Below are 22,523 nucleotides of genomic sequence, written 5' to 3' on the forward strand. Positions count from 1 at the left end.
TGGACATTTAGGTTGCTTCCATGTCCTGGCTATTGTAAAGAGTGCTGCAGTGAACACTGGGGTGCATGTATCTTTTTGAATTATGGTTTTCTCTGGGTATTTGCCTAGAGGAATCTGTTCTTAACATTGCCTCTTGATTCATATGATTCTTTCTGAGATGTTAATGCTGTCATTTCAGTGTGATCTCCAGTAGGCAGGTCTCTTTGTATATTTTTATAACATATTTATTGAGAGGTAATTCACATGGTATACAATCCATCCATTTTAAAGTGTACAGATAAATTTTTTTATTTTTTGGCTGTGCCATGTGGAATCTTAGTTCTATCCAGGGATCAAACCCGCACCTGCTGCCTTAGAAGCACAAAGTCTTTAAAAAATAATATTTATTTATTTGGCTGTACAGGGTCTTAGTTGCAGCATGTGGGATCTAGTTCCCTGACCAGGGATCAAACCCAGGTCCCTTGCATTGGGAGCTCATGGTCTTAGCCACTGGACCAGCAGGGAAGTCCCAAAAGGGCAAAATCTTATCCACGAGACTTCCTGGGAAGTCCCCAGGTCAGTGGTTTTTAGCATTAAATATATTCACTCTATTGTGTGATTGTCACCACTATCTAGAACATTTCCATCAGCCCGGAAAGAAACTCCCTACGCATCAGCAGTCACTCCCCATCTGCCTCCCCCAGCCTCGGCAACCACTCGTTTACTTTCTGTTTCTGTGGATTCGCTTCTTCTGGACATTTCGTTGAAATGGACTCATGCACCATGTGATCCTGACTACCTTCCTACTCAGCATGTTTTCTAGCTCATCCAGCTTCTCACAGTTTAACTGATGGCTGTCCTGCCTTTGACAGTTGGACATATAAACCCTAAGAAAATGAAGTCGGCTTCTTGTCTGAAGGACTTTATATAAAACCAGTAAGAAAACTTAAAGGTAATAGTACCTCCTCGATGTCAGTGTCTCCGCCTTTTAAGTTATGATTTCTTAGTAAGTTGGGGTTTTTATTTGTTTGTTTGTTTGTTAACTTTTTATATTGGAGTGTAGCTGATTAAGATGTTGTGATAGTGTCAGGCACACAGTAAAGTGACTCAGCCATACCTATGCATGTATCTGTTCTCCCCCAAACTCCCCTCCTGTTCAGGCTGCCACATGACATACGGCAAAGTTCCCTGTGCTACACAGTAGGTCCTTGTTGGTTATCCATGTTAAATTTAGCAGAGTGTACATGTTGATCCCATACTCCCTTACTATCCCTTCCCCTCATCCTTCCCCCCTGGTAACTGTAAGTCCATTTTTTAAGTCTGTGAGTCTGTTTCTAGTTGTTTGTTTGTTTTTAAGTATACAGGAAAAGCAGAGAGGGGCCTGATGGCTGGCCTGTGAACCAGGGTTTTGGGCACTGAATTTATCCATGGTAGCCTGGAGCTACCAAGGGTGACCAGAGCACAGTCATTCCCCACTGCTGGGCGAGGGCTGCTCAGAAGTATGTTCCAGGGGCCTTGGGAGCACAGGAAGTGATCTTGCTAGACCCAGGCAGTGGTGGGGTGAGGGGAGCATGCCCAGGGGGCCAGGACTCAGGATGGAGGGCCCTGATGGAAGGTATTGTCTCCCTAAGGCCTCTGGACAGGCCCCATTGCTTGTCGGTTGGTCTCTTGGGCCTCCCTGGGGAGTACCTGGGGCCTCAGGCATCTCCCTCAAGCTGTGCCCAGAGAGCCTCAGGGGACCACAGACAATCAGCGATAACCCGAGCTACCTCTGTGGTCCCTCATGGGCTAAGTCTAGAAGGCTCGCTGCCGATTGACCCGATTGCCATGTTGGGAAGAGCCTTGGCCATGTCTCTTGAGGACTGGGCTGCCCAGGGCACTGCAGCAGTGCCTGGTGGCCTCTGGAAAAGCTGAAGCCCCAGTCTCATCCTCTTCTGCACTTCCAGGCGGCAGTCCCAGAAATCAGGACTTTTTTTTCCACACCTGTCTCGGCATCCCTCAAGCTCTAAGGGGATCAGGTTGTTCCTCTGATAAAAGAACTGTCTTTTTGCCAGAGATAAAGAACTCAGGTTCTGAGCAAGCCCTTTGGTGTCTTGGGTGAGGACAGCCCATGGAGGTGAGCAGGGAACTACCATACCCTGAAAGCCTGTATTCATAAGAATGCCTGATGTAGGCGTGGGAAGACCCCTTAGAAATATTAATGGGTTTTTTAGGGCTCACTGGGGAAACGGGCCTGGAAAGGAGCAGGCAGCTTGCCCAGAGCCCTCTGGGAAAGTGAGGGGTTGGGACCCCTCCTGAAGGGCTTTATGTCTTCCCCAGGCATGTGATCATCTGTCAGCTGGCACTTCCCAGAGACAGAAAGAGGCAGGGGACTTGCCCAGCGAGTGTAAGAGCCTGGGTTGTTTGAAGGAAGGGCTGGAAGGGAGTGTGTGAGCCTGAGATTTCTGTCTACAGCTTTTAACACCTATGGCATCTAGGCAGAGAGGGAAAAAGGAGAGATGAGTGTGCAGCCCTGGAAACAGCGCATAAAAGGACGTAGCTGCCACACAGCATCAGCCCAGTGTTGCCATGTAGACTCCATGTGACCTAGTTTTCCAATATTTTTCCCAAAAAGAAGCCCGAAACCCAAACTTTAATGTGAAATCTCCTGATCTAAAACAATTGGCAACTACTTCAAAGGAGTTTTAGAACACAGAATCAAATAAAAGGTGGGTCGGGTGGAAGTGGGGCCACTGGGGTGGGCCCAGAGTTCTTGGTGAACTCCTACACATCCCTCAAGACCCTGTGCACAGAGACCACATCTGCAGTAACATCTTCTGTGGTCCTCCTCAGAATTGATGTCCTTGCACCTTTCATTATATTATCTTATAAATTTCTATTTGTGTGTATCTTTCCTCCACCTCCACCTGTCTGATTCATCTTATTAGCTCAGTGACCAGCAGGCACAAAGTTGGTGCTCAGTCATATTAAGTGACTATTAGACCTGGGTTTGATCCCTGGATTGGGAAGATCCCCTGGAGAAGAGAATGGCAACGCACTCCTGTCTTCTTGCCTGGAAAATCCATGGATAGAGGAGCCTGGCAGGCTACAGTCCATGGGGTTGCAAAGAGTTGGACACAACTGAGCGACTAACACATACACACACACCTCCGAGGATGCTCTGTGGTTAACCTGGGCAGAGGAAGAGAAGAGAACTGCCATTAGTGAGTGCTTGCTGTGTATTAAGCATTTGTTCTACATGGTCTTGGGTAGAGGATACTGTCTGAATGTATGGTCATCAGGTGGTCCAAGGGGCGGCCCCAAAGGCTCTGCAGAGGGAGTTAAACACTGAAGATGGACTTCCCTGGTGGTCTAGTGGTTAAGACTCCATGCTTCCAATGCCAGGGGCGCAGGTTCAATCCCTAGTTGGGGAGCTAAGATCCCACATGCCAATGGTACAGCCAAAAAAAAAAAACCCGAAACCCTTTGAAGATGTACCCTGAGAACACAGTCCTTTGCAGGTGTGGCATCAGTGACCACCTTAGAGTGCCTTCCTGGGGTGTTAATCCCCTGTCTCCTCCCCAGTTCTTGGGCAGGAAGGGGCCCCTCTCAGCTGCCCAGCTGGCTTGGGTGGGCGGCGTGTGTCAGGTTTCAGTTTCCCGCCGCCTCCAGACCCCTCCCCTGCTGCCCCTGCTCGCGCTGACTCCGGCTCAGACCCGCTTCCCATCCCACGCCTGCCGGGTGGCTCTGCCGTCACCTGATCTCCTCTGGTGGGTGGTGTCTCCTTTCAACTGTCCTCTCCCAGAACAGCACGTCCCCGACTCTCTCCAGACGTGAGGCATCTCAGCTCTGCCTCCTGTAGTCCTTCAGCCACCTGGCCCATCTAGGCTGGAGTCCCTTTCTCCTTGTGCTTCTGTGGGGTTTTGGTGGGGTGGGGAGCCAGTTCTGTATTTCAATCCCTTTCCCTTGGTCCAAAGCTTTCCAACTGTTGTCCTAAGCTTTTGTCCACTCCTTCTGGACAATCATGGGACATTGGCAACGCAAGGCTGTCAGGAATTGTACACTGCCTGTAGAGTATGGGCCACCTGCTGATACGGCCAGCTTGGACCTGGAAAGCTTGCAAAAACTTCCTTGCTATCAAAAAAAGAAAAAAATGTTGGCAAGGATGTGGAGAATGTCAAACCCCTCCTACACTGCTTACAGGAATGTAAAAGGGGGCAGCCACTGTGGAAAACAGTTTGGCAGTTCCTCCAGAAGTTAAACATAGAGTCACCATATGACCCAGCAATTCCACTCCTAGATGTATACCCCAAGGAACTGAAGTGTTCAAACAAATCTTCGCACACAGATGCTCATGGCAGCATTGTTCATTTACCTAAAGGTAGAAGCAATTTAGATGTCCATCAGTGGATAAAAGGATAAACAAAATGTGGTCTATTCACTCAGTGGAATATTATTTAGCAATGAAAAGGAATGACGTGCTGATACGGGCTACAATGTAGATGAATCTTGAAAACATGAGTGAAAGAAACCAGTCACCAAAAGCCACATATATGATTCCATTTCTAGAAAATGTCCAGAAAAGGCAGACTCATAGAGAAACAGAAAGCAGATGGTGGTTGCCAGAGGCTGGGGAAAGGGGGACTGCTGATGGGTGTGGAGTTTCCTCTGGAAAATGTTTTGAAACCAGTTAGAAGTGGTTGCACTGCACCAAGAACGTGCTACACGCGTGCACGCTCAGTCGTGTCCGACTCTCTGTGACCCCATGGACTGTAGCCCGCCAGGCTCCTCTCTCCATGGAATTCTCCAGGCAAGAATACTGGAGTGGGTTGCTGTTTCCTTCTTCAGGGGACCTTCCCGACCCAGGGATTGAATCTGTGTCTCCTGAGTCTCCTGCATTGGTAGGCAGGTTCTTTACCATTGTGCCATCTAACATCATGGAATTGTGCGTTTTATTTTTAATAGGGTTTTGATTTTTTATATTGAATTTTATTTTCTTTTTAATTTTTGGCCATGCCAAGTGGTATGTAGGATCTTAGTTCTCCAACCAGGGATTGAACCTGGGCCCCCTGCACTGAGAGTGCAGAAGCTTAACCACTGGACCACCAGGGAAATCCCTGAATTGTGCATTTTAAAATGGAGATTTTATGTTAAGTGGATTTTTATCACAATTAGGAAAAACAACCACAAAACTCCTTGCTGTGGAAGAGAGCAGGAGTGTGGGGTTTGGGTCTGGAAACTTAGCAGACTAGGATCCATCTGTGTGATCCACGTGGAAGAGACATAAATGCCCTGCGGCAGCTGCAACATTAACCTCCCACCTCCACCCCTACCAGGGCTTCCACGGAACGCCAGTGAATAGATCCCCGCCACCCCTGGGGAAGGCCAGAAGGCTAGTAACAAATAGGAAACTGTGTACAACTTCTTATCAAAGAAAAAAGGAATAGAGAATGGCACACTGGATCTGATTCCAGCGACTTTGGCCAAATTAGCAATAGCCTCCGTTAGTAAGGGCTTCCTAGGAGGCGCAGTGGACACGAGAGGAGATGCAATACGCTCGGGTTTGATTCCCAGGATGGGAAGATCCCCTGGAGGAGGAAATGGCAGCCCACTCCAGTATTCTTGCCTGGGTAATTCCATGGACGGAGGAGCCTGGCAGGCTAGAGTCCATGGGGTTGCAAAGAGTCAGACAGGACTGAATATGCCAATTGGTTAGAAAATGAAGCAAGAACATGGGGAAGGGAAATCAGGCAGACTTACGAGGACGGTGGCACTGGGGGAGCATTGCGTTTCTTCTCCTCTGACGCCTTTTAGTGTTATTTGTAATTAAAACCCTGAGTCAACTGGAGAGGCAATGGGACTGTGGGTCTGGGTATTGAGAAGGCAAACAGTGCACAGGTGGCCACTGGCTGTGCTCTCCCCAAGGATGAATGCTGACTGCACAGAACGTGAGCAGAGGCCGCCCGCAAGTTCTTAAAATAGCGCCCTCGGCAAGCTGCTCAGGCCCTGGGGAGGGTGGGAAATTCAGGCTCCGGCAGGATGCAGAGTGGGTGCTAGTGGCTGTGGCCAGGAATTCATTAGCAGCATCTCTGCCCCCTCCAGGCGGAGCTGGGCGGAGAAGAGTGTGTCTCCGAGGCGGAGAAGGTAGCCATGGATCTCAAGGACCCCAACCGCCCCCGGTTCACACTGCAGGAGCTGCGGGACGTGCTACATGAAAGGAATGAGCTCAAGTCCAAGGTGTTTTTGTTGCAAGAAGAGCTGGCATACTATAAGAGGTGAGTGTTCCGCGGAGCTCCCAGGCTGGCTCCATTCTGAGGTTGTTCAGAGTCTGGGGACAAATTCACACCTGGAAGACAAGGACTGCACCTGTGTTCGTTGTGGGCATCGTCGCTGGCCTGAAGCACTTACATACCAACTCAGAATTCCTTTCTGAAACTGGGGCTCAGATTCCTCTTATAATTCAGAACTTTTCCAGCAGTTAAAAAGGAATATTATAAATACTGTATTACCTTATAATCTTTACTACATGTGAGTTCTGGGGCAGCTCCCCCCAAATCAAACAAAAGAATATTTTTGCAGCAAAAAATGTGAACATTCATACGAAATCAGTGGGATCAGTCAAGATGATAAACAGCCTCACGAAATTTCATTTCAGAGTTTGCCACCAAATGAATGACCAAAAAAGCGAATTTTGGTTTTTAGAGCTGTTTGGATTTGGGAATTACAGATAAGAGATGGTGGGGGATAAAAAGGAAAAAAATTAACAGACATGATGGAGCTACCCAGCCTAATATTTTTGATCATTTAGTTCATCCGTGATCAATGAAGTCCTTACACATACAGTAGCCACTAGCCATGTGTGGCTATTTAAATGCATTAAACTTAAGTAAAATGTAAAATTCAGTTCCTCAGTGGCACTTACCACATTTCAAGTGTTCCATCAGCACTTGTGGCTGATGGCCACATATTGAACAGTGAAGAAAAACATTCCCATTCTCCTGCAAAGTCCTATGCACAGCACTTTTCTGACTTAAACAACTGTCTCATACCATGCCACCTCATACTCGTTCAGCTTTGTACATGTGCTTCGTCGCTCAGTCGTGTCCAACTCTGTGTGACCCTGTGGACTGTAGCCTGCCAGGCTCCTCTATCCATGGGATTCTCCAGGCAAGAATACTGGAGTGGGTTGCCATTCCCTTCTCCAGGGGATCTTCCCAACTCAGGGATCGAACCCATGTCTCATGTTTCCTGCATTGGCAGGTGGGTTCTTTACCACTAGCGCCACCTGGGAAGCCCCAGCTTTGTACACATTGCCCTTCTATTGGTTCCTCAAAACACACCTTGCTCGGTTCAGGTAACTTCAGGACCTTTGCACATGCTGCTCCTGCAGCTGGAAAAACATTCTGCATGACTCTTCCCATAGTTGGCTCCTGGTCACTCGGGGTTTGGGTCGGGTGTCACATCCTGAGAGAGGCGTTCCTTCACCATCGCCGCCCCTTCAAGGAGTGCTCTGCCCTAGTCACAGTCTCTCATTTTACTCAGTTTTGCTTTCTTTTTGGCTGTGCTGTGTCTTCATTGATTTGTGCAGGCTTTCTCTAGTTGCAACAAGCAGGGGCTGCTCCTCGTTGTGGTGCTCAGGCTTCTCATTGTGGAGCACAGGCTTCAGTACTTTTGGCTCTCAGGCCCTCATGCGGGCTTAGTGCTCCACAGCCTGTGGAATCTTCCCTGACCAGGGGTCAACCCATGTCCTCCTGCACTGGCAGGCGGATTCTTATTCACTGCACCACCAGGGAAGTCCCACACCCCCCTCAGTTTTACTTTCTTCATGGCTTTTTTCACCATTTCACATTCTCCTGTTCCGGAACATGCTGGTTTTATTGTCTGTTTCCACACCAGACTGCACCATCATGGCACCAGAAACCTTACTTGTCTTGTTCATGACTAAGTTCCCAGCACTCAGGAGGCAGCTTAGCCCAGAGTAGGTGCACAAGTGCCTGTTGAATAGAAAACTGGAAGGAAGGACCAATGTGGTCCCTGCCCTTGTAGGGAAGATAAGACATCAGAGAAAATACAATGCCATACATGCTTATTGAAAACCCACTGCGAGTCTGCCACATAAGAAAGTTTTATGACAGTGTGTGCACTGGCTGCTTGAAAAAGAGAGAAATCTCTTCTGGCTTGGGGATGGGGTGGAAATCAGGAAGGCTTCATGGAGGAGGTGGCATTTGAACTGTGCCTTCTCTAAAGGAAAGGGTACTTCTTAGATATGGGAGATGTGGGTGGCATATTCCAGGCAGAATGAATCGCAAAGGCGTGGAGACAAGGAAACATTTGGAAAGAATAGGAAATAGGAAATCATTCTATTTGGCTAGACTCTCCAAAGTAAACTTAAAGTAGAGATGTGGGTACCTTCCTGAAATTTCTCACTCATGGCCAACTGGGCCAAAGGGGCTGCAGACACCTGTGTGCATTGCCTCCGGGACATATCCTTCCTCTTAACTGGCCATTCCAGAAGCCAGCCCCTGAGGCAGAGAGCTTGTGGGGCGAAGGCCACTGTTGTCCTCCTGGGTCCCTTATTATCACTCCTTTGTAAAAGTATGTGCCCTCTCAGACCACCAGACAGTGCCCTTGAAATATTCCAGCTTTCATGGAATTGTTGACTCTCTAATCTCATGTCTCTCAACTCCTTCCAGTGAAGAAATCGAAGAGGAGAATCAAATACCCCAACCTCCACCCATTGCCCACCCGAGAATGTCTCCCCAGCCCGAGTCTGGGATCAAGCGACTGTAAGTGCTGCGCTTCCGGTATCTGGAGCTGCTCGTTGCCGGCTGAGCTGGTGGTTCACATGACCTCTCACTTCTCCTGGGCACCTGCTCCAGGCCGGGGCTTGTCACTAACCGCCTTCTGCCGAGATGGACCTAACCCTGGGGCACTTTGGGCCTAGCCCTTGACTTGGTGTTCACCTCTATACCTTGAAGGCTGAGTTCCTCCTAGGGGGATGGGGGTTGGTCCCTGGGCAGAGAGGTTTGGGGAAGGCTGAGAGTGCGGGAAAGGGCTGGGACCTATGGCTGACGCTCAGGGCTTGCTTGAGTGTATCAGGTGGGGCATGTCTCTGAAATACTGCGTGGTGGGGAAGGTTTGTGCATCTTAAGGGCTTGAAACCCCAGCTCTGAGATGTCCGAATGGCCCCAGGTCCACCCTATCTATGCTTTTCTGTGATGACTTTATCTGTCCCTCCATGTCTCTATTAAGTATTCATTGGTGCATAATACATGCAGAGCCAGGTCCTGGTTGCTGTGGGGAATACACAAGAAAAAGAGCAACCTAGTCGTTGCCCTCAACTAGACTTAAAGCTACTAAAGGGATCCTCGCATCAAAAGACTCCTTTGAGACTCAGATGAGAGGTTGCAGACCATTTCCTGGAGAGGTTGGGGGAGGAAATCATACAATTTTGTAAACAGTTTTTGGTTCATTGACCCCTGCAACCCTTCAGGTAAAGGGTTAAAGCTCTAGTCTCATTAGCTAATATCTACCAAGAACCTACTATGTGCTAATATCTACTAAGAATGTACTATGTGCCCAGTACTGTCCCGGCAGATTGAGTCCTCACCATAGCCCTGTGTTATTGTTCAGTCGCTCAGTCACGTCCAACTTTTTGCGACCCCATGGACTGCAGCACTCCAGGCTTCCCTGTCCTTCACTATCTTCCAGAGTTTGCTCAAACTCATGTCCATTGAGTCAGTGATGCCATCCAACCATCCCATTCTCTGTCGCCCCCTTCTCCTTCTGTCCTCAGTCTTTCTCAGCATCAGGGTCTTTTCCAGTAGCCCTGTGAGGTGGGGGTATTGTCATTCCCATTTTACAATTAAGGAAACTGAGGCACTGAAGTCAGTCACCTGCCCAGGGTCATACAGCTAATAAGAAGCAGAGTCAGGGTTCAAACCCAGGCACCTAGCCCACAGTTCCCATTTTAAACTGCAGGAGGGCCTCCCACTCCCAGCTGTCTTGTGGCCTCCTGTTCTCCCCTAAGAGGGTCTTCCTGGCTCTCAGCCTTACAACTTATTGTAAAAGAGGCCTCAGTTCTTCCACACAAACCCTGGTAGAAGCTTTGTGAAAGCAAGTGGCCTGGGTTGGAAAGCTAGCTGGGATGTTTGGAGAGGGGAATTGGGGTGTTATGTGGATGCCTCAAACTTTAAAGCCCATTTATGTTTGAACATCCTTGACTAGTTCTTATCCTGTGAATTGACTTAAGCCTCAGCGTTGAGGGATGGGAAGGGAATGCAAAGTGTGTGTAACTGCTGGACCTTCTGCTTTTAGTTTTTGTTTGGTTTTATTTGGTTTGGGTTTTTGATTGAGCTGGGCGGCGTATGGGATCTTAGTTCCCTGACCAAGGACTGAGCCCACACCTCCTGCATTGGAAGTACAGTCTTTTTTTTTTTTTTTTAAGATGTTCTTTTTCATGTGGACTATTTTTAAAGTCTTTATTGAATTTGTTACAATATTGCTTCTGTTTTATGTTTTGGTTTCTTGGCCTTGAGGCATGTGGGATCCTAGGTCCCCAACCAGGGATCGAACCTGCACCCTCTATGTTAGAAGTCCAGTTACTGGACTTCTGTTACTGGACTACTGGTTACTGGACCGCCAGGGAAGTCCCTGGGTTGGTTTTTGTTTTGCCCTTAGAAAGGGATGACTTGTTCAAATGTTGGGCCCTGGGAAAGGCTGGCCTCCCTGTAGAGTGTGGGGTTAAAGATGTGGGTTTCTTCCAAGCCACTCTTGGCCAGCTTCACACGTTGGCCCTCTATCTGCTGGATTTGGGGGGGGTGGTCCCCAGTTCTGCTTAGGGATAAATATTTCCTGGGGGTGAAGCTTGGAACTATTCATTGATAGGCCTCCTCTGGATCTCAACACCATGTTGGCCATGTATTAGTTTGTAATCTTCTGATGGCACTTGAAACGCACCTCTAAGTAACTTAAGATAAACTGTTGGTCAAGCAACTAACAATTTTCAGGTCATCTTGGCTTTAGATTCAGCTGGATCCAGGCCTTGTCATCAGGGCTTTGCCTCGTTCCCTCCACCTCTACCCCAGTTTTCCTTTCTGTGTGCTGTATTCTTGGGTGGCAGTACAGCCACCATCAGCTCAGGCTTCTGCTTTCTGGTATGAAACTTCAGTGGGAAAAGAGAATCTCCCACAGGGTCACAGAATTGAGTCTCATTGGCTCTGACCAGGTCACATGACCACCCCCTAAGCCAATCACAGGGCAGTGCATCCATAGGTCTGGTCTGGTCTGTTTCTCACACCTGAAGCTTGGAGCAGCTTTAACTGCATCCAGTTCCCACAGACTGACGTTAAGGGAGGGACAGACCCCAAGCAAGATCAGTTTGCTGAGCAGACAGAAGTAACCAGCGTTCACTGTAACCTCATCTTTGGGGAGAAGGAGCCCTTTGGTCTTGATTCTCTGATGTACTCAGTATCTTTGGTTAAGATTTCCCATCCAGTGCTTGGTAAGAAGTGGGATTCCTTTCGCTGAGACCCTGATCTGTCCTCCAGCCCCACTTGCATGTAAGGATGAGCAGAAAGTGAAAAGAGAAAGTGTTATTTGCTCTGTCATGTCCAACTCTTTGCAACCCCATGGACTGTAGCCTGTCAGGTTCCTCTGTCCATGGAATTCTCCAGGCAAGAATACTGGAGTGGGTAGCTATTTCCTCTCCACGGGATCTTCCAAACCCAGGGATCAAACCCAGGTCTCCTGCATTGCAGGCAGATTCTTTACCATCTCAGCTACCAAGGAAGCCCTAGGACAAGCAGAAGTGATCTTACATGCTTTGGCTTAAATCCTGGGGAAGTAGAGAAAACGTTTATGAGCTCACACAGTCCCTCCCTTGGCTAAGGGAAGGATAAGACCAAGAGAGCAACATCTTCTTCCCTCAGCAGCTCCTTCCCTTTAACAGCCAGACCTTTCCATCACCTCTGCTCCACCAGCACTGCATGTACAGCATCTCCGGCACTGTAATTCCAAGTCACGTGTAATTCTAAGGCTTCCTTCTGAAGCAGTGTGGTTCTGACTTTCTAGTTTTCCACTCCAGCCCCCTCTCTCTAAAACAGGTAATTAAGTGTTGGTCTTTGCAAATGGCAAACTAGGTAAAATCCAGAGGAAAGGAATCAGAATTAGCCAACACTCTTTTTTCTACTAGTTCTTCTACAGACACTTGAGTTGGCTGTGGTGTCTGGTCCTCTTTTTTCCCAGATTGTTCCGGAAAGGACTCTGTTCTCAAACTGCATTTCCCCTTTAGTTTGGCCTCTGGTTGCTCAGCAAGACCTGGGGTCTGAGCCTGGCTGGAGAAGCAGCTGGAATCTGGGAGCCAGAGACAGAGAGGGAGAGGGAATTCAGATTCTCTCTTCCATGGGGTGCAGGTGGCTAGTCCCATGGCTGCCCCGGTCTTCTAGGGGATAAGTGGGAGATCAAACTGGCACAAAAGGCTTTTGACCAGCCCAGACAGGACAGCAGTCGCCTTTGTCCGCCTCGGCCGCTGACCGGAAGCTGCATCAGGGTGACCACGAGCTCAGAGCCTGGGGCAGAAATGGATCTTCCCTGGAGACCAGGGAAGGGAGTGGCCATTCTTAAGATGGTTCCACGCCTGTCTCCCTCTCCATCTTTCACTCTCAGGCACCCATCTGGGTCTGTCTGGTCCCTTTGTCCTGGCTTTTGTGGAATGTTAGTCATACAGCTTTTTTTTTTTTTAAATTTACTTGGCTGCTCCAGGTCTTAGATGTGGCACTTGGGATCTAGTTGCCTGACTTAGGGATGGAACCCGGGCCCCTCCGCATTGGGAGCGTAGCATCCCAGCCACTGGACCACGGTGTCCAGTGCGTCGGGAAATCCCGACACAGCCTTTTTAGTGCAGCTCACAGCTCTTCCCCAGCTCAGCTTCCTGCTGTCCACCACTTTCCCCACCCACCAATGAGTAAGCAGTAACTATTTAATACCTTGGAGGTTCTGCCCTGTCGGGAGATTCAGAGCTGGGACTGTTAGCACCATTTCTCAGATGAGGAAACTGAGGCCCAGGGAAGCCCACTGACTTCACTGCGATCACTTGCTGGGAAGGATCAAAGTTGGGATGGATTGGAACCCATGCCTTGTTTTGCCACCCAGCCCTGTGCTTGCCCCAACCGCCTCATTCGGCCTCCCTGCCCCTCCTTTTCTTTACCTCCCCCACTTCCCGAGTCACCAGCTATGGGCTGACTGCCCAGTTCCCTTATCTTTCAAATGCACCACCAGCCAAAGACTCCAGAGTCTACATTTCTGGGCTGAACTGGTCGAGGGAACCAGAAACTCCAACCGCCTGTCCAAACAGCGTGCCCAGAGGACGTTCCAAGAATAGCTTGTGATTGAGCAGCTGCTGGCCAGAGAGTCTGGGCTGGCACTGCCTGGGAAGGTCACGAGGGAGCGCCTGAGTGGCTCCACCCTCGTCCCCAGTGGACACCAGGCACCAGCGCCCCCTTTGTGTCACTCGCAGCTCTCCATCACGGGCTGACAGGCACACACAGGGCTGCTGAGCGGAGGAAGGGGGCTGACCAGCTGGTAGTGGGCACAGAGGCTCAGCCAGGGAAGCTGCAATCAGAACAGCTGGCCTCACACACCAGAAAAGCTGGCCCTTGAAGCAGGTGGTCACCTGAGTATCCAACGGTAGTGACAATGGTGCAATCTCTCCCTGTCCTCCTACCTGCCACCCTGCTCACTGCAGCCCAGAAATAACTTCTTCACAGCCGCCCATTGCACTGCCTGAAATGCCACTGTTAGAACCTCATTTGCTTTGAGTCTTCCAGAAATAATTGTTGCAGGGTGGGGCGGTGGTGGGGGCTGGTGGGAGCTTGAAACCAGCTACATTGTATCCAGGATATAACTTTTGACCAAAACAAGCCAGTCTTTTTTCATGGCAGTGGCTGTCCCTTTGGAGGAGGTGGCTTATGCAGGGAGGCACCTGGAATGGGGAGGGGAGCGGGGGCCGTCCATGTCAGGGATCCCAGCGAGACCCACAGAGTAGCTCAACCAGAACCCCCTCCTGCCTCCCCGCCAGGTGTCCCAAGGCCCTAATGCATCAGTCTGGCCCCTGATTGGGCCCCAAATGAAGTCCAGCATTTCCCAGCAGGCAAACATCTATCCAGGAAAAATACCCAGCCTGCATATCTGGGGCCATCCCCCAAACAACGACTGTGTCTGTGGGGGCTCCCTGTTATGCTAGAGAGAGCATAAAGGTGAATGCAGAGCCTTATGGCCGAGAAGCTAATGATGCCCGCTAGCCTGGCCTCTGTGGACTGGGCCCATTCAGTAGAAAGCCCCTCACTGTCACCATGAGAAGCCGTTCAGATCGGTTCTGCTGAGATGCCAGCTCCCAGCTACTTTGGGGAGTTGCATGAAAAGTGATCCAGACAGAATTCTCAAACCTCATTTGAGATCATCATATTATTATATCTTTTCCCCAGCCAACCTCTTTAAAAAAACAAACAAAAACAAAACCAAGCTGTTCAAAATAAGTTCTGGAGACGTGGTTGGAGTTTCTTCATTTTCCTTGCCCAGACAAGGAACTGATGAGCATTCATTACTGTTTGTTGTTCAGTGGCTAAGTTGTGTCCGACTCTCTGCAACCCCATGGAGCACGCCAGGCTTCCCTGTCAGCCACTGTCTCCCAGAGCTTGCCGAGTAGGCTCTGGCTCATCCAGGGGAGCGATTATGCAGCCTGTCTCCTGCCCGGCCCATCCTGGCTGCCTCATCTTCTCTCCTGCGTCTCCCCTGGCTGCCTTCAGGATACAAAGCCTGCAGTTTGTGGCGGGTGGGGGAGACAGGCTGGAAGATGCCCACGGATGTCACCACTGAATCCCACAGGAGGTTTTGATCTACCGTTCTTCACATCCAGGCCTGTGTTTTCAGCCCTTGAGGCCAGCCTGTCTTCCCTACGTGGTTGTCACATGCTATTCATTTGCTAGGGTTGCTGTACCACAAACCAAGCTGGTTTAAACAACAGAGATGTATTGTCTCACAGTTCTGAAAGCTAGACGTCCAAGATCAGGGTGCTCGGCGGGGTCTGTTCCTTCAAAGGGTTGAGAGAGATCGTCTTCTCCATGCCTCTCTCCTAGCTTCTGGTGGTTTGCTGGCCATCTTTGGCCTTTGTTCACTCATAGAAGCATCACCCCAAACTTTGTCTTCATCTTCACGTGGCCTTCTTCCTGTATGCATGTCTGTGTCCACATGTCTGCCTTTATAAGGACACCAGTTGTATTGGGCTGGGGCCACCCTACTCTGGTATGACCTCACCAAAACTAGTTACATCTGCAAGGGTTCTATTTCTAAATAAGGTCACATTCTGAGCTACGGGTTAGGACTTTCCAAAATATGCACAGAGGCGGGGTGGTAGGTGGGCAGCACAGTTCCACGTTAACCATAAGCAAACCCTTCAGCTGACCTGTCTGTGGAGAGTGTTTCTTTTTCACGCCTTGCCCCTGTTTTTTTAATTGGGCTCCACTGAGTCTTTGTTGCAGCATGCGGGATCTTTAGTGGAGGCATGGAAACTCTTAGTTACAGCATGTGGGATCTAGTTTCCTGACCAGGGGTCGAACCCGGGGCCCCTTGCATTGGGATCGCGAAGTCTCAGCCGCTGGACCACCAGGGAAGTCCCAACCTCCCCTGTTTTTATCTTCTCTGTGTCTATCTGTACTTTTCTAACCAGGATCTTTACAGCCATAATGCCCATGGTAGCAGCCGGACTGATAATAGATGACCCCACCCTGCAGCCTGTCCGACGACTTGTGTCCCTCGTAGGCACTGGATTTTTTTCTGGTTTCCTCTTGAGCTGTGCCTTTGCAGTGTCTGCTGCGGCTATCGCTGGGGCTGGCCTGTCTCCTGTGGCCCCTTTAGCTGCATGGCCATCCCCCTGCGTGTTCCCATTTGAAGTGGGTGTTGAGTGTGATTTCAAACGTGCCACTCATGAACGCTCCATCTGCACGAGTGAGGCCTTGGAATTCTGGGCTCTGTCACCGATAATTCTTTTTGTCTTTTCTGTTTCCATTCTAAAACCACCTTGTCCATGATCCAGTAAAGAAGGTCCTTTAAATGACGGGTCAGTAAGCCACACCCACCACGACCCACCCCAAGTGACACTAACCCTGTGTTTTTCGATCTTCACACCCTGGCTTTCTAAACTGCTTTGTTTTGCCAAGCCATCGTCAGCAAGCCGTTTGAGCTTGTTAACAGGAAAAGCAGAAGAGGGGACTTTGTCTTGATTCTGTGTCCCCTTAGACAGGAAGTGGCAAGTGGCTTTCCTGCTTGAATCAGGCAGACATGATATGTATCAGTGATGAATGCTGCTATATTTCTGGCCAGCTTAATTGCTTTGATTACATTACAGAAAGAGCTCTCAAATAACCCAGAATGAGAGTCATTCCTTCATTTGCCAGTACATATATTGGCTGCAGGAAGAAAAAGAGGCTTTACATATACATGCCTGAGTCCCTTCGCTGTTCACTTGAAACTATCACAACATCGTTAATCAGCTATACCGCAGTACAAAGTAAAAAGTTTAAAGACAAACAAACAAAAACAGTCCAAGAAGACATCATTAAAAGAGAGAGAGAGACTTTAGCTAGTACAGAGGATTTCTCCAGGCAGACTTTGCTTGCCCCAGCTTTACAGTGAAAGACTACTTCATTCTAGGTAGGAAGTGATTGTAGGATCCAATAACCACAGAATAGGAAAATCATTTTCACCCAAATGTGATTGAAACTGAACTCCATAGGCCACAGCACCAAAAAACAGAAACAAAACAAACAATAAAACCTAATAGGTAAACGGACAGAGGGAACTAAAAATAGTTGAAGCTTTGATTTCTCAGGGGTTCCTTCCTATTCCTGCTCTCAGAAAACATAACTGAATTACTATAACTCTGACCAAGTTCAAAAACCAAAATTCAAGAGTAGAGGAACTTAGTAAGACTAGAAATCATCTTTAATTAGAAGCTGGGAGTACAGGAGGACAGTTGGCAGCTTAGAAAGGACTTATCGGAAATACTCAATGTGGGCCAACTTGGGTTGACTGCCCTGGGTCCTCGACTCTGTTGAGGTGGCGTTTAAGCTGACTTTGTTTCAAGCGGGCCACTTTGTCAGCTTTTGGCCTGAGCTTTCCACTTTTATCATTCAGGCATCTGATGGTTCGCTCTGATTGATCAGTGAGCAACAGTCACAGCTATTTGAAAAAGACTTCATGGTCTACTGTAGCCATGCAGGTAGTAACTGTGACAACTTCTAAAGGCTCTCACCATTAGATCACTTCTTGTCACTTGTCCAAATTGATGTTTCCAAATTTCTTTCACAGTCTGTATTCACAGTGTTTATCTAATCAGTGCACATGTGTACTATTACTTTTTCTTAATATGTATTTTAATCTCTTAACTACCTACTTTCAGCTCATTCTAAGCAGTAGAAATATCCATGAAATTTGGACTTTGAGGTGCTACTTATCTAGCTTCTCAGTTCACGTCACATAAATACATATTTACTTTAAAACATTCATCTCTTTACATCTGAATCATCTTACATTTCATATGGCTTCTGAGTATTCCTTTCTCTGCATCATCGAGGTAAAGAAACCCATGACGTATGTTTCCAGTAGCTTTTATTTCCACTGGTAAGGAGGAGAAATCCCCTTCAGTGCTTAAGGGGGGAGGTACATCACACATCACCTACGCGCACGCTCTGCTCACACTGTGTCACCTCCAAGGTACCGTGACGGTCACATGCAGAATCAGCCCCCCGCTGCTTTCTGGAATAACTCTGACCCGCACCCCCAACCTTTTCTTTCACACCTTGAGTTGATTCGCTCCCCTCACGTTTGCTGCTGTACGTCCTGGCAATTGCAAAACCTGTGGCGTGCACAGCCAAGGGCAGCCTCTCATTTCCGTCTTTCCCTTCCCAAAGGTTTAGCTTCTTCTCCCGAGATAAGAAGCGTCTGGCCAACACGCAGAGAAACGTGCGCATCCACGAGACCTTCGGCCAGTGGGCCAACTGCCACCGCGATGACGGTTACACGGAGCAAGGACAGGAGGCCCTGCAGCACCTGTGACCATGACTCACCTCTGTCCTTGGACCTGAACCACCCACCCCCAGGGGCTGCCATGAAACACGGCCACCTCGGGTGTCACACCCTCAAAACTGATCCCTCCAACAGACTGTCTGCTTCGAGGGAGCACGTTGAAAAACTGATGCCAAACTCTAAAGAGACGATTATTTATACCAGGGCTACCACCGTTTCTAATAGATGACTCCGATCCCTTAAGATATATATTTAATAAGACCATGAGCGGAGGCCGACTTTTGCATTAACTTCAGTAACACGAGCTTCGCCAGATACATCACCTGCCGTTCTAGTTGCTGTTTGACTCGCTTTGTATGAAATTCTTTGTGTAGAAATTTTATGATCACATTTGGCATACTGACATGGGAGGCAGGGAACTGGTAGGTTTTTATTAGTTGCGTTCATGATATTGTCATGGTGGTAGCAGAATATATAGGATGCATCAACTAGACAGGGAGGGCCTCCGAAGCCACAGGACACATTGGCCCGGCTCAGACACAAAGCAACAGAAAACAACAGTCCTCCCACCCAGAAACTGGAGACAAGTTTGCAAGAGCCTGTGGTTCTCTATTGCACCTTGTTACTGATAATGCCTAGAGCATGTAGCAATGTTCAAGGCCAGTGCCTTGGAATCTGCTGTGAGTTATGCAGTACTAACCAAACAAAGTTGCTAAGGATGAGACACTGCAATGGTTCTTGTGTGTGTTCTTTTTTATTGGCGTCTGGTTTCTTTTCAGCATTTACTGTATCAAATACTTAGTCCCCTGGGAAGAAGACAAAGATCCCAAAGTGGATTGAGAGTGGGGTATGGAGCGCTAGGGGATGCTGGATGGTGGGTGGGGTAGACTTGGCAAAGAGAGGGTGGTGGGTGACGATGGCTTGGGGATCACTGATGTCTGGCTGACTTCTGGGGCTGTGGTGGACAGCCGGATGCCCTGTCTGCAACTGCCAAGTTGGGGATTTGCCCAAATAATGCTTTTTCTCCACCCAAAGGGGTACCTAGGGTGCAAGACTTGAAAGAGATACCATTTCCCAACAGAGCACTCAAGGACATCTGACTGGCTGCTTTCTGCACGTTTTACTGTGTCGTGCTAAGAAATCATCAGGTTGGTTTACAGAATCTATATGAACTCTGTTTACAGATCACTAAGAAAAATAATCAGATAGGATAATGTTGGTTTAGAGTAGTGGTTCTCCAACCTGACTGCCATTAGAACTACTGGAGTTTACTCTCAGAGAGTGTAAAAGCCTGCCAATGCAGGAGATGCAGGTTTGATCCCTGGGTCAGGAAGATCCCCTGGAGGAGGAAATGGCAATCTACTCCAGAAGTCTTGCCTGGGAAATCCCATGGACAGAGGAGCCCAGCAGGCTACAGTCCAGGGGGTTGCAAAGAGTCAGACACGGCTGAGCAACTCAACAACAAAACTGATCCGCCATCAAACTCCCTCCATCACATTTGACTGCCCTTCCCTGGGGTAACCAGTGTTGGTAGTTTCCTGGGTGTCTTTCCTGAAATAATAAATATACATCAGTTCAGTTCAGTTGCTCAGTCGTGTCCAACTCTTTGCAACCCCATGGACTGCAGCACAACAGGCCTCCCTGTCCATCACCAACTCCCGGAGTCCACCCAAACCCATGTCCATTGAGTCGGTGATGCCATCCAACCATCTCATCCTCTGTCATCCCCTTCTCCTCCTGCCCTCAATCTTTCCCAGCATCAGGGTCTTTTCCAATGAGTCAGCTCTTCACATCAGGTGGCCTAAGTATTGGAGTTTCAGCTTCAACATCAGTCCTTCCAGTGAACACCCAGGACCGATCTCCTTTAGGATGGACTGGTTGGATCTCCTTGCTGTCCAAGGGACTCTCAAGAGTCTTCTCCAACACCACAGTTCAAAAGCATCAATTCTTCGGTGCTCAGTTTTCTTTATAGTCCAACTCTCACATCCATACATGACCACTGGAAAAACCATAGCCTTGACTAGGCGGACCTTTGTTGACAAAGTAATGCAGTTATGTAAAAAAACATGTATTTCTGTTCTTTTTACATAAGTGGCAGCATATGATACACTCGTCCTTCTGTACTTTTCATTCCTTAGAATACCCCAGATATAACTCCACAGCAGTATGAGAGACATTGAGTCTCAACCAAGGGTGATTTTGGCCCCCAGAGATATTTGGCACTCTCTGGAGACATTTTTGGTTGCTACAACTGGGTGGGGGGGGTGCTGGTGCGGGTGCTGTCATCCATCCTGGGTAGGCCCCAGGGATGCTGCTAAATATCCTACAACGCATAGCCCAGCACCCAATACCAAAGAACATTCCAGCCCCAAATGTCGATGCCAGTCCTGAGGAACCCTGGTCAACCATACAGAGTGTAATGTGTTTGTGTTTGTCCAGGCCCACGGGTGGACAGATGGCTTCCAGTTTTCCTAAAACAGCACTGTGCACTTTCATACTTGTGCATCGGCCTGCAGAATGAACTAGAAGCAGAACTGCTGGGTCAGAGGGAGTCGGCCTTTGCCATGTTGATGGCTACAGTCCCTGCCAGGGTGGCGCAGAGGGGGTAAAGGGAGGTAGTCCTACTTTTTTTTTTTTTCTTAAGTTATCAGGGCTGATACAAGACTAAACCCAAATGTCCAGAGGCAGGGTCTGGGTGTGTATATTTTTTTCCACCCATTCATGTTCTGGTACTCAGGGTTGATAAATGCCAGCTTAGACTAAACACTGCCACTGGAGACTTACCTGGTGGTCCAATGCTTAAGGCTCCATGCTTCCAATGCAGGGGGTGAAAGTTCGATCCCTAGTTGGGGAACTAAGATCCCACATGCTGCGTGGCACGGTCAAAAGATAAAAATTAGAACTAAACAAAACACTGCCACTGGATGTGTTACTTCTGAAGCCATCTCACAATTCATGTTCCTGGATGGGGATCTCTCGTTTACCTAATATACCTGCTAACTCTAACTCTAGCCCATAACAGATGTTTTAAATGAAATGTGGGTGAAATCAGAAAGGTGTTCCTGCAAGATGGTTGAGATTTGGGAGATTGTAAATTATTGCACTGGAAATCGAGAAACAGTATATTTTTCTAAAATGGTTTTAACAGTTAACAGTAATTTTAAGATATTGTAGGTCCCCAATGTAACAATGAGATTCATACTCCTGATGCCAAAACCTAGTAATGAATGTGTGAATCTTGATACTAAATCAGGCATTTATTCTGCATGAGACATCCTGAATTGTAAGAACTTAACTTTCAAAGATAGTCATGGATAAAACAAAAATGTTAAATGTCAGTTTCTTGAAAACCATAGGAATAGTATGGCACTTATTCAAAGTCCTCAGAAGTTAAGATCAATATATCCAGCTTTTAAACAAACCAGAGGCCAGATGGTGGAGGGAAAAGGCAAATCAGTCCATCAGAACTAGATACTGACCTTTCGTGGATTTCACTTTCATTTCACTCTCATTCTCTTGAACTTCCTCTTTTCCAAGGGCTGGAAGATTGCCATAGTCCATAGCCTCACATCCCTGCAACTTTGGATTTTCATTTTAAATGCCAGTCACCCCACCAAAAAAGGAAAGGGAAAAAAAAGTAGTCAGCACTTGGCTGGAGAATGGAGTTATATTTGTTCAAGAGAAGCTGGCTATTGACCCAGAACACTGCTAGGACTGGCTTTTGGTTCTCTGTCTCTGGACAATCTCCTTGAATTCACTTTTCTATCCTATTTTTAATTTCACTCAACCAAACCCTTGCACTATGGACATAAAGATGGAAAAGATACAACTTTGATCCTGACCAGATTCAGGTTCCTGAGAGTCACAGATCAATGCAAATGGTTTCCAGGCATCACCTCTTTTTGCTACACTTTCAAAAAGGTCATTTCCAGTAGATGGGAGAAAAAAATCAAAACAAAGCTCTCTACTACCAAATTAAATGAGTGATGGTTCTTTACACAGGTCTTTCTGTACAGATGATAGTGACTACAAAATTGTTTCTCAAGCTTATCAAATAACAGGTCCTTAATCACTGCAGATGGTGATTACAGCCATGAAATTAAAAGACACTTACTCCTTGGAAGGAAAGTTATGACCAACCTAGACAGTACATTAAAAAGCAGAGACATTACTTTGCCCACAAAGGTCCGTCTAGTCAAGGCTATGGTTTTTCCAGTGGGTCATGTATGGACGTGAGAGTTGGACTGTGAAGAAAGCTGAGCGCTGAAGAATTGATGCTTTTGAACTGTGGTGTTGGAGAAGACTCTTGAGAATCCCCTGGACTGCAAGAAGATCCAACCAATCCATCCTAAAGGAGATCAGTCCTGGGTGCTCATTGGAAGGACTGATGTTGAAGCTGAAACTCCAATACTTTGGCCACCTGATGCGAAGAGTTGACTCATTGGAAAAGACCCTGATGCTGGGAGGGTTTGGGGGCAGGAGAA

General features: G+C 48.1%; 1 protein-coding gene across 3 annotated transcripts in view; it reads left to right on the plus strand.

Annotated features, from left to right (window-relative positions):
* RILPL1 (Rab interacting lysosomal protein like 1) overlaps positions 1-18,771 on the plus strand; it is a 41,712-nt gene extending 22,941 nt beyond the window's left edge. The window contains exons 5-8 of one of the 3 annotated variants that reach the window (XM_005217756.3): positions 6,061-6,233; positions 8,652-8,744; positions 15,683-15,770; positions 17,925-18,771. In XM_005217756.3, coding sequence (XP_005217813.1) covers positions 6,061-6,233; positions 8,652-8,744; positions 15,683-15,770; positions 17,925-17,930 — 360 coding nt within the window. In that variant the 3' untranslated portion in view covers positions 17,931-18,771. 3 annotated transcript variants of the gene reach the window in all.
* The last annotated feature ends 3,752 nt before the right edge of the window (positions 18,772-22,523 follow it).

This window comes from Bos taurus, chromosome 17, assembly GCF_002263795.3.
Source record: "Bos taurus isolate L1 Dominette 01449 registration number 42190680 breed Hereford chromosome 17, ARS-UCD2.0, whole genome shotgun sequence".
Taxonomy (NCBI): Eukaryota; Metazoa; Chordata; class Mammalia; order Artiodactyla; family Bovidae; genus Bos; species Bos taurus.